The 12920-nt window shown below is 28.7% G+C and overlaps 3 protein-coding genes across 3 annotated transcripts; all 3 read right to left on the bottom strand.

Moving 5' to 3' along the window:
- Window positions 1–246: 246 nt before the first annotated feature.
- LOC133786268 (subtilisin-like protease SBT5.4) lies at window positions 247–1835 on the bottom strand. Its single transcript, XM_062225466.1, has 5 exons — window positions 1810–1835; window positions 1401–1646; window positions 1178–1292; window positions 874–1090; window positions 247–782 (listed from the first exon to the last, which is right to left on the bottom strand). The coding sequence occupies exons 1-5, from the start codon at window positions 1833–1835 to the stop codon at window positions 247–249; spliced, it is 1140 nt and encodes a 379-aa protein (XP_062081450.1).
- LOC133786266 (subtilisin-like protease SBT5.3) lies at window positions 1834–6192 on the bottom strand. Its single transcript, XM_062225465.1, has 6 exons — window positions 6094–6192; window positions 5680–5789; window positions 5500–5597; window positions 4689–4856; window positions 3892–4003; window positions 1834–2448 (listed from the first exon to the last, which is right to left on the bottom strand). The coding sequence occupies exons 1-6, from the start codon at window positions 6190–6192 to the stop codon at window positions 1863–1865; spliced, it is 1173 nt and encodes a 390-aa protein (XP_062081449.1). The 3' UTR covers window positions 1834–1862.
- Window positions 6193–7496: 1304 nt separating this feature from the next.
- Window positions 7497–8912, bottom strand: LOC133786265 (uncharacterized). Its single transcript, XM_062225464.1, has 2 exons — window positions 8680–8912; window positions 7497–8583 (listed from the first exon to the last, which is right to left on the bottom strand). Exons 1-2 carry the CDS (start codon window positions 8910–8912, stop codon window positions 7497–7499), a joined length of 1320 nt encoding a protein of 439 aa, XP_062081448.1.
- Between the last annotated feature and the right edge of the window lie 4008 nt (window positions 8913–12920).

Genomic DNA, 12920 nt, shown 5'->3' with positions numbered 1-12920 from the left:
ACCATCAATTGGAGATGAGAAGGATTGGATATATTCCCAAAGACTACTTGAATAAAACTAAAATAAAGAAGTAAATAACAATGATGATCTAACTTTTTTATTACTGAAAGAACTTTTCACTCTTCAATAATATTACATAAAACGAAAATGACAAAAAAAACATGTATTATAAATATAAATACCCTTGAATCTAATCTTCAAAATATTGTACATGATATTAAGTTATACTACTTTATTATATATCTTCTAGTACTTGACTACTATAGGACTCCGGACATAGTGTTTCCCATCTGACCATTTAAGTTGTCCAAACACATAGTCTTCAGTCTTCTTGGCAACCTTTGGCTTCAAAATAATCTCAAATTTCTTTTCCTCACCAATTTTGCCAAAAGTCAAGCTGGTAGGTTTAACATATATAGAAACTCCAATTGGGGCCCTTACATAAGCCTTGTAAGTGCCTGGGGCACCAACATTCTTAATTATTCTAGTAACTATCACAGACGGTGAACTAAGATTGGTAATCACAATCGAAGGGTAGTTGAAGTTGGCTATATTGAATGAGGTGGGGCATTTATATGGCTTCTTGGTAAATGTTTTCAGCATTGTTTCATCATAGCCGTGAGCACATAAAAAGTTTAAATAATCATCAATAGTTGTGTCATAGACAAGCCCAGGGTCCATTGCTCGATTTGGTTGGATATGGCCTGAACCATATTGAAAAGGTGTTGCTTTTTTTCTATTCCAGTCCAACAGTGGTCCCTTGTTGCTATCTTGTATTCTAGCTGTAAATAATTATAACTTTAATGAGAGATAAAGAATTTTATAAGACAAGTATTTGTGGAATATACATATGTATGTATATGTAAAATTAACCTGTTGTCATGATCGCCGAATGAATGATGGCAGGACTCCAATTTGGGTGAAGGGTTTTGAGAAGACCAACAATCCCTGAAACATGAGGACATGCCATTGAAGTTCCTGACATTATGTTAAATTGGACCCGACGTTTATCAAATGGTAGTTGATCACTTGGGCCGAAAGCTTCAGGAAACGCTGCAAGAATATTCACTCCTGGTGCTGTGACATCCGGCTGTAAAGGTGATAATATGGAGAAAGTTATTTAACATATCATTAAACCAAAAAAGAAAAAAGAAAAAAAAGAGCTTGGAAGGTAGACCTTGAGCAAAGCTGGCTCAATGACATTAGGTCCTCTGGATGAAAATGAAGCCATGATTGGGGATGGCTTTACTTCTACTTCAGTTTTTGTCCGAGTTATGTAAGCTTTAGGGTTTCTGAAGTAGTCTCAAAAGTATCATGAGTTAAAGTGAAGCTAAAAATATTATCTTGTTGTAAAAAAAAAAAGATAAAGAAAAGAAACATACAAGGAAATAAGTCACTACCTAGTACTGTTGAGATACTCGTATACAAATTTTCCTTGAGTGCCATTGAGATGAGATGAAGGAAGAAGATGAGGATCGGGATCATTGTCATTAAGCAAGATATCATTAATTAGAACCACTCCTACAGCACCCGCAATAAAAGCTTGGTGACCCTTTTCAAGGGGTGAACTTCCATCCCCAACATAACAAATCAAGATCTTCCCCTTTACTTTCTTTGGATCAAGGCTTTTCGGCAAACATTTTTGACTGAATAAAATATATATACAACTATTAAATAATAATAATACCAGTATGATTTTTTCCAACAAGATTATTGTTAATATTATTTATACTTACGCAGATAAAGGATCTACTTTAGCAGCTTTTGACCCGCTGATCAACGGATAAAATTTTTTAGATGGCAAGGTACTTGAGGAAAGGCTTGATCCCTACCATACGAAACTTTTATTACAAAACATGAAATCAAACTTTGATAGACTTATAAATTATTTTTACCTTAAGTTGCTTCTTGTTTCCAAGAGTTACATAACTATTGAAGTCACGGTCGATTGTACTAGCTGCCACAGTTAATAACCACGGTGACACTTTACTCACAGTCTCAGGATCAGGTCCATTGTTGCCAGCTGAGACAACCACAACAATATTATTCATAATAGCATGAAAACCCCCAATTGAGATTGCGTCCTCAAAAAATTCTTGAGGGTGACCACCAAGAGAGATGGAAAGCACGTCAACACCATCACTTATTGCCTCGTCAAATCCTGCCATAATGTCAGCATCAACGCACGGTATGCCATTGATTGGAGTCCAACAAACTTTGTAAGCGGCGACGCGGGCTTTGGGAGAGCCACCCTTTGCAGTGCCGTTTGCATTGCCGAACATATTTGCACCAGGGACAAAGCTTCCCCCAGCTGTGGAAAGAGTATGAGTCCCATGCCCATTATAGTCATCCCGACTAGTGAAAAAGTTTTTGTTGAGTGTAGAGGCGTTGACGGTCTTTAGATATGCAAGATAACCTTTATTAAAGTACTTTGCTCCTATCAGCTTCCTAACAAATGGAAAATTGAGTATTAGACTATGGTGTCCCACATGGAATAAGTGTAAGAATATTGAACCATTAATAAGAACATGTGTAACTCCACTAATCACCAATTGGTTTTTAGATGGAGCTTCATGATTCTTGTCATGGTATCAATAGTCAATTCCTTAGCGGGCATTCGATCTACACCGATCCAAAGAGTGAGCCAAGTCGCATGAGATCCGCATAGTGCGAAAAAACACTTGAGATCCAAAAAAAAAAAAAAGTAAGCTAAAAAAAATGGGTCACTTGTAATCATATTAGACTATGGTGTCCCACATGGAATAAGTGTAAGAATATTGATGGAGTCTCATGATTTTTGTCATGGAGAAAAGTAGTAATTTTTTAATACTATAAATGAATAAAGGCATTTGGTTACATTTTTTGCTTATTACAATAGTAAGGAATATATGGATGAGAATGTTACAATTTGTTACTAGCATGCACTATACATAAATTTCACATGAATAAAATATTACACATCTATACAATTATACATACATATTAAGTTATCAAAACTTTATCTCATGTTTGATACAAAAGAAAAAAAGTTAATTGTATAGAATTTAAAAAAGAGTAAATGGTGGCTAAAATACGTTTTCAAAATATTGTACTTTTATACCTAACCGTTTTTTTGGCAGTAAATAATATACTCAATGTCTTCAAAATGTTGCACTTTTATATCTAAACTTTTTTTCCCGGTAAATATACTCCATGTTCTTAAAATGTTGCACTTTTATACTCTTATTTTTTTTATTTTGATAAATAATAAGAAAGTGGCGGAAAAATATAGGATTTTAATTATTTTTTAAATTTTAAATTAAACAATAATAAATATTTTATTAAAATGATTTAAAATAATTAAAAACTTATATATTTTCATCAATTTAACATAAGTTTTTGAAAGAAAAGAAGTAAAGCAAAAATGTAAGTTGTAATTATTTTGATTAATTTTAAGAATCTTATTTCTTTTATTATTTTGAAAGTGAAAATAATTTAAAATTTTAAAAATAACTAAAATCCTATATTTTTCTTTTACTTTCTTATTATTTGTCAAAATAATTAAAAAAGTAAGTATAAAATTGTAACATTTTAAAAATATTGGATATATTTACTGCAAAAAAAAAAAGTTTAGATATAAAAGTGCAACATTTGAAGATATTGAATATATTTACCGCAAAGAAATGAGTATAAAAGTACAATATTTTAAAAATATTAGATATTTTAGTCGTCATTTTGTGAATTTTGTGAAATTAGAACACAATTTTCTTCTGCTGAAATTTTCTATATATAATAAAGTTTAATAAATGCTCTCATGTAGTGTATAGATTTTATACCCTAGGACAGAAAACAAACTCCATGTGAAAAACATTCTTAGTAATAATAACAGAAAGTGAAGATAAAAGGACGAACCTATTACAATGGATTTTATCATCAATGACTGGTTGACAACTTCCACGCCACTTTGATGGAATAGGCCCAATCCCTTCGTACTCACTAAAGCTTTTTGATTCAGGCCAAACACCTATAAACAAACTCTCACCCCTCTTAAAAATAAAAGGAATATTTTTTCTTAAATACATAATTTTTTAGTTTTTTTTTATCAAGAAGGAAATGAGCTTCATTAATCAACCAACCAATACACCTAAACAAGGCAATAACCCCACAAAAACCGTGCAAACAGAGGCAATAAAAACAACCCGCCCAAACTAATTACATTGTAATCTTGTCTATAAATCTCTGTTACTAGAAAGTTAATTTTTTATTGTTCTTAATTTTTTTAAAAAAAATATTTACTCAAATTTTTAAAAATACAATTTTCAAAATTTCATATAATTATAAAAACATGGTCTTAAGAAAAAAAACTTAAAAACCACTCACTGCATCATACTAAAATAAACTTAAAACAAAATACAAAAATACATTATTTACCAGAACAACTAAACATAAAAATGAAAAAATTTACTCAAAATCGTAAACTTGATATAAAAAATATTTAACCATAAAAATGTAATATTTTAACAAAATTAAGTATTTTCTGTAAAAATTTAAAAATAAAAATGAAAACTATAATTTTATTAGGGACCAATTATGCCATTATTATAGTATAAGAACAAAATAAAGTATAGTTATAATTAAGATAATATATTTTTGTCTTGCTAATATATATACATATATAAAGAGAATAGACGAGTAAGCGAAATATATACCACCGTCCAAATTTCCAATAATTACATCTTCACCAAAGCGTGCTTTGGTCCAAATAGATTGAGAAGCAACGACTTCGTCATTTCCTTCCAATCTAAGAAATTCCCATGAACGAGTCGTGTGCAATTTCACTCCTTTGCTCAAGAAAATTGATACCACATCTGGATGCTCTGTATTAATTATTATTATTATATATAATTAAACCAATTGTATATTTAAAAAAAAAACAATTGTTTGAAATATTTAAAAGTAGAACACGTGAACATTTGACCCGCCAAACCCGCAAACCCGCCCGATCCGTAATCCGAAAACTTGTTTTTTTTTTTTGGGAAAACCCTTTGGATTTGGATTAAATCCGACCCGAACCCGAAAAAATTCAGGTCGGGTTCGGGATTGAAATTTGTTAAAACTCGAGTTCGGGTTCAAACCCGAAATCCAAAAAAAATGGTATTTTTGAAAAAAAGTGTAAAAAAATAGTATTTTTGCAAAATTTGGCTTTTCGGCCCAAAACCCAATTGGCCCAGCCCAACCCAAAATTTAAAAAAAAATTATATTTAAAAAATGGTATTCTTGAAAAAAAGTGTAAAAAAATGGTATTTTTGTAAAATTTGGCTTTTCAGCCCAAAACACAGATGGCCCAGTCCAACCCGAATTAAACCCGAAACCGAACCCGAAAATTTCGGATCGGTTTTGGTACCATTTTTCTCAACCCGAAACCCGTAAAAACCGAACCCGAAACCCAAAAATCCAACTCATGTGTACCCCTACGTAATATGTTGTCTGCTGCATGAAAAGAAAAGACAAATGACTTACTTTGAATTTCTGCAGCTTCTGCCTCATCAAGAATTGCAGCAAATCCATTAATATATTTATTATACGAGTAAAAGATGGCATCTTTGGCTTTTTCCTCACTGCACAAGAAAATTAAAGAATTATATTTTCATTTTATGAGGAAAATAAAAAGAGAAAAGATGTATGAGATATGATTATTACCTTCCTAGGTATGATCCAAGAAGGTTGTAATGAGAATTTGTGGCCCTTTCAAGATCATCTGAGGAAGGGTTCAGACCATGCGAATGTGTTCCCATGTACACAATATATGGCTGCATGCATACACATATTGTAACATAAATCTTCAGATTGATTGAATAGAAGAGAGAAAAATATAACAGATTTAATATATTTACATGGAACGACTACAACGCATCTTTTTTTTTGTAACACTGGTGCATCCTTTTTCTATTTTCGGCACCTGGATAGCTATAATACACACATTCATATAAATTATTTTGGGATTATAACTTCAGGTGCCGAAATAGAAAAATGATGCACATGTGTTGCAAAAAAAAGGGATGCGTTGTAGTCGCTCCCTATATATATATATGTATATATGAATTATATTCTTGCCTTTTTAATGGCTTCCACGTCCGGTGATTGAAGCAAAATGAAAATAAAAAATATTGAAAGAAGAGAAGAAGAAACAGCACTACTACAATGTGGTGCCATATTATTCCTTTGAAGGAGAGCTATGGAATTGTAGAGAAGGCTTTGGTTTCAACTCTATTTATAGACAAAGCAATTAACTACATCTATAGACTTTCCATTATAACTATAGTACATCAATAATTTAATTTTGTGGAATTAATATTTACTGATCCAGTACTTTCTTTTGGATAGTGGGACATGGAATACTAGGCCTAGGGAAAAGTACCAAGGTAAAACTACAGAAAATATTCTTGTGCCAAAAATCTGACTTTGAAGATATGTGATATATATTTGAAATGTGATGAGAATCCAAACACTAAAAAGATATATAGCTTGAATTTTAGTGTCTCAAGTGATAAAGAAAAATTAATATGGATCATTACACATATTTTTTTTATTTATTTATTATTCATCTTATTATAAGTATATTTATTAAACTGGCATTAAATTTTATTTTCTAACTATAGGAAAGTTTAATTAATGTCAGTTAAATAATATATATATATATATATATACATATAAGAAGGATATTTTTTATTGACAAAAATAAAAGGGGGACAAATTTTAATTTGTGTGCTGTATTTTTGTGGCACATATATTTATAAGTGTAGGGTTTTAGATAAAGTGATGATGTGCGATGCATTTTGATTTTTTGACAGGACTCAATTAACGTTAAATAATAGAATTAAAGTAATTATTTATTAGATTCCTTGTCACTTTAATTTGAGATATGGGTCCAAGACTCTTTGTTCACCTAAACTGTTTATAATTGAATCAATTAAATTGATTGATATGGAATAATTGTACCATAATGTTTAAAAAGTATGTTAATTGCTTTCATTTTTCTTCATCATCTAAAGTATGTAGTGTCGGTTAAAACTTAAGATATACACAAGCCTAAAATGAAAAAATTGTTTATATCGTTACTAAAATGTTTGTGGCTAGAAGTAAATCAGTTATAAAAGTTACAATTTATTATAACTAAAACTAGGCATTAGTAATAAGTTGTGAATTTTTTTTAGTCAGTGTTAGCATGATTTAAGTAATAAGTTTGATCTTAACATTTAAGTCATGACAAAAATACTCCGACAATCAAGTTACATCCTGCCAAACATATTAGACCAAACATATTTACATCCTACCAGCACCTCAAAAAAGGCCTGAACTTTGATGTTCGAATTACAATTGATCCAGCCAATTCAAATCACTAGTTGTGAAGCCTTTGCCTGTGATGCCTTTTATCCTATATTTGACCACATTTTTAATATTTTGTACAAGTAAAACTGCCTATTTACATTTAAGTTGCCATAACACTTCATTCCTATTTAGCCAGAGCTGATAGCACATAGCAGCCAGAGTGACTGTGAGCACGCCTTTCTTGAACTTGCTATGCTGCTATGCCTTATATTGCTCATCAATCCATGGATCGAAGTAGCTGGTGTCCTCCATTTTAGCCAATTCTTTACTTCTGTTAATACTCTACTGCTGTACGTGCATTCAAAGAGAAGATGTTGTATGCTCTCTACATCAGCTTCACACACTACACATTCCACCTCTTGACATATATGAAACTTCTGTAACCTCTCTCTAACTGGCAGTCTTCCACACATGATTATCCAAAACAGAAATCTATGTTTTGGTACCGCTGTGTTATCCCAAACCAGATGATGCCATATGACCTTGCTCTGTATTGGACATAAAAATCGATAGCCTTTTTTTATCTGGTATGCTTCAGACTGAAATTCCTGAGTATCCACCAACTGTTTGAAGCTATTTTTGACATTGACAATTTGCTTCCAGTACCAGCTACTTGCTGATGGAGCTTCATAACTCCACCAGTCAGCTGTACCCAAGTATACATGGTGAACCCACTTGATCCAAAGATTGTCCTGTTTTGTTGCCACAGCCCATATATAGTTCCCTATCGCTTCTTTATTCCACTCTAGGACATTTCTAAATCCCAATCCACCCTCCCTTTTTGATTTACAGAGTGTTTCCCAACCAACCAAGCCAGGTCCCAAGAACTTGGACTCTGCTTTCCATAAAAAGGCTCGGCAAATAGCATTTATTTTTTGTAGCACTCCTTTGGGCAAAATCATGATCTGAGACCAGTATGAACTGATTGTGAGAAAAACTGAATTAATTAAAACAACTCTACCTGCATACGAGAGATTTCTAGAGCTCCAAGTTCTAATTCGAAGAGTCATTTTCTCCACTAACATTTCACACTCTTCAGCTGATATTTTTTTTGAACTAATTGGGATGCCTAGATATCTAAATGGTAACTTACTTCTCCCAAAACCAGAAATATCCATGATTTTTTGAACTTCCATGGTACTCATTCCACAGCAATATATAGCCGATTTGGCTTCATTAGGATGCAAACCAGAAGTCTGATAAAATAACTTGAGTCTTTGTAATAACAGATAGATTGATTTAAAATCACCATGTCAAAATAATAGGACATCATCCGCAAAACATAAGTGATGTAACTTGAGTTGGGCACACCTTTCATGATATTGAAATTCTGGTTTGTTACCTATTTTCCTCAAGATACGAGTGAGATATTCCATTCCTAACACGAAGAGTAGAGGTGACATGGGATCTCCTTGCCTGAGTCCTCTTTGTGGTGGAAAATATCCTTGCATTGAGCCATTTAGCAGTATAGAAAATCTGGGTGTTCGAACACAAATCATGATAAGCTTTACTAAATGCTCAGGAAACCTTAAAGCACTTAACATCTCCTCTATAAAATCTCATTCCACCATGTCATAAGCCTACCTCAGATACGCGTGAGCTCCAAGTTATTAACTATTAAATACACACTATTATTAACTGCAATTATTAGTCAGGAAATATATTTAACTAAGAACTCTTTTAAAATCTATAGCTTTTGTTTAAATTATTAAGTGTTTTATTTTTTAATTACACAATCAATCCATAAGGTTATGTGGAAAATTGTTGATAAATGTCTTTCACAGTAATTAATCATTTCTTTTTCGAAACCTAGCTAATATATATATATATTTATATAATTCCATCCCTAATTGTCGCGTAAAGTAATATATATTACAAGATCTTGAAGCAGAAGAAAAGTACATTAATTCAACTTTATACATATATATATACTTCATGTCTTATATACTTTATGCTAGGGGTGCACATAGGTCGGATTTTCGGGTTTCGGGTTCATCGGGTTCGGGTTTTACGGATTTCGGGTTGAGAAAAATGGTACCGAAACCGATCTGAAATTTTCCGGTTTCGTGATTCGGGTTTTACTTGGGTTCGGGTTCGGGTTTGATTCGGGTTGGGCTGGACCATTTGTGTTTTGATCTGAAAAGCCAAAATTTGCAAAACTACCATTTTTTTACATTTTTTTCAAAAATACCATTTTTTCAGATTTCGGGTTTGATTTTGGGTTGGGCTGAGGCTAATGGGTTTTGGGCCGAAAAGCTAAATTCTGCAAAATACCATTTTTTTTTTCAAAAATACCATTTTTCGAATTTCGGGTTTGAACCCGAACCTGAATTTAACAAATTTTAAACCCGAACCCGACCCAACTTTTATCGGATTCGGGTCAGATTTAACCCGAATCCGACGAGTTTTTCCAAAAAACGAGTTTTCGAGTTACGAATCAGGCGGGTTTGCGGGTTTTTCGAGTCAAATGTTCACCCCTACTTTATGCATTCACCTACTGAAAACTTTCTATTCTTGTAAGTAGAAAGTTGTTTCATGGTCAATGAGTCTGAATAGGGGAAACATTGCTAATGGGGCAACTGACATACTCTTTTATATTATGGCTTTATTAAAAAAAAATTAATCTTTAAATAATTGAAGTATATTATGGTATTAGAATTCAACATTGCAAATTAGGGTTTTAGGTACCATAATTGAAACAGTGCATGTCTATATATGATTAAGCTTAATGTTTTGTATGGTCCATAACGATTCTACAATTTGTTTTAGATAAAGTGATAATTAATGTAAAAAGAGGAATCATCTTGATTTATTATTTAATTCAAACAAAGTATAATTAATTAAGCAATTTAAGAATCTACTTTTTGTGATATTTATATCATTGGTACCCCACATTACAATATCTAAGTACGGCTAGTGTGTGTGGTAATGAAAAAAGAATATTGTGATAATGGGAATAAAATTCAATTGCTTTCTATCTGTCGATCTTTTTATTGGTAAATAATAATTTTTGTGTAATTTCTCAATTATTATTAATTTTACACTAATAACCCTAACTATTATCACTAAGGTAAAGTACGGATATTCGCATTGGTGAGGATTGGATGCACTTTTACTTGTAAAAGTAATTGATGCAATCATATATATATATATATATTTAAAGAATTATAAATATATAATTAACATTTTAAATATTCAAAAATAATATATTAATATTTTAAAAAATTAATATATGATATTTTAAATAATTGTATTAATGTGCTTGCTTTACATATATATTTATTTTGTTGCTAGAGATTGAAGCCTTAAGGAGCTTGATTTTATATGCAATTGGAATTTGTTTATTTGTGATATTTAAATTTAATAAGAATACTTTATTTTAATATTTATGTGATTAATTGGTTATGAGAAAAAAAATGTATGTATTTTAGAGAAAATGATTAAATAATTTAATATTAAAAAAATGCACTAAAATAACCAATTCAATCCGCACTATGGCGGATTTGAATGGATTAGAAATTTAGAATTTACACTTATTGCAGATCAAATAAATTATGAGCAATATAATGTGGATTGAATTTAATGTACACCCCCAATATATATATATATATATCTTCTATATAAAAAGTGTGTAAATAAAAAAAAAAATTGGTTTTAACAATTTATTTTGTTAACTTTAACGGAATATTATAAATATTTAATAAAATATACATTTAAAACTAACTAAAAATATATATTTATTAATTATATTAATATAAATTCAAAAATATTATAAAATATCACTATCATAATAATATTTAATATAAGACTACATATATAATAATTATATTAATTCAAAATTCAAATGTTATAAAATATCATTATTATAATAATGTATAATACAAGACTAGATATTTAATAATTATATTAATATAATTTAAATATTATTATAATAATATTATATAATCCTAATTTTTTACTAATTATATTAATATGAATTCAAATATTATAAAATATTATTATTATAATAATATTTAATATTAATATAAATTTAAATATTATAAAATATCATAATAATAATATATAATACGTAATTTTTATTTGTATTTTTATTATAAAAAATGATCATTTATGTTTAAAAAAGTTATCATATTGTATATATATATTTTAAAAAATCATAAACAATGTTTTGATTTTATTTTTCATTTAATATGTTTATGTCAATATTTTATATATAATATTGTTTATTTATTTGAAATTTATATGACTATGATACAAATTTAATAAAAATAATTAATAAATTCTATAAATAAAACTAAGCAAACGTGTATTACACATTACTTGTATCAAGTATTTATATAAAGGAGAGCTACAAGGAGTTAATGTGGCACTCTAAAATCTCTCCAAACTACTTAATCTATTTCCTAAATTTTTCTAATGTTTTTTTCTACATATATATATAAAAAAATTATTCTACTTTTTTTAGAGATATTTTTACAAATTATTATATATTTTTTAACAATCGATTATAATTATTATATATTTTAAGTTTATTGTTATTAATTAATTACGGGAGAAACTCTATCTATTTTATAATTTTTTTTATTCTACTAATAATTATAATATATGTCAATAAAAAATATCTATAATAATAAATAATATATCTCTTCATACTTTTGATCTTTTGACAAAACATGAGGTTTAAAAGTTAATTTTCAAACGATTTATTTTGTTAACTTTAACAGAATGTTCTAAATATTTAATGAATATACTTTTAAAACCAACTAAAAATAGATATTTATTAATTATATTAATATAAATTAAAAAATATTATAAAATATCATTATTATAATAATAATAATCAATATAAGACTACATATATAATAATTATATTAATTCAAATTCAAATGTTATAAAATATCATTATTATAATAATATATAATACAAGACTAGATATTTAATAATTATATTAATATAATTTAAATATTATTATAATAATATTATATAATATTAATATATTTAAATATTATTAATATAAATTTAAATATTATAAAATATCATAATAATAATATATAATACATAATTTTTATTTTAATTTTAATTTTTATTATAAAAAATGATCATTTATGTTTAAAAATGTTATCATATTATATATATATATTTAAAAAAAATCATAAACAATATTTTGATTTTATTTTTCATTTAATATGTTTATGTCAATATTATATATATAATATTATTTATTTATTTGAAATTTATATGACTATGATACAAATTTAATAAAAATAATTAATAAATTCTATAAATAAAACTAAACACTGAATTGAATTGCTTGTATCTAGTGCTGATATAAGGCCAAAGTAAAACTCCAACAAATTGTTTGGTAGTACAATAACAAGGAATCTCAATCCAACAACATGAGATAATAGTTAGATATATTCCAAATACTATTTTATCACATTAATTAAATAACTACTCCAATTATATTCTTGGAATTTCTATTAATGAATATTCGTATTATGAATAATTATAGAGTTTATACGTTTTTGGACCTTGTGTTTTGTCTAATTACT

The sequence above is a fragment of the Humulus lupulus genome, chromosome 6 (assembly GCF_963169125.1).
Source record: "Humulus lupulus chromosome 6, drHumLupu1.1, whole genome shotgun sequence".
In the NCBI taxonomy this organism is placed as follows: domain Eukaryota; kingdom Viridiplantae; phylum Streptophyta; class Magnoliopsida; order Rosales; family Cannabaceae; genus Humulus; species Humulus lupulus.
The sequence above is the reverse complement of the archived record's forward strand: the minus strand, read 5'-3'. Positions and strand labels throughout refer to the sequence as shown.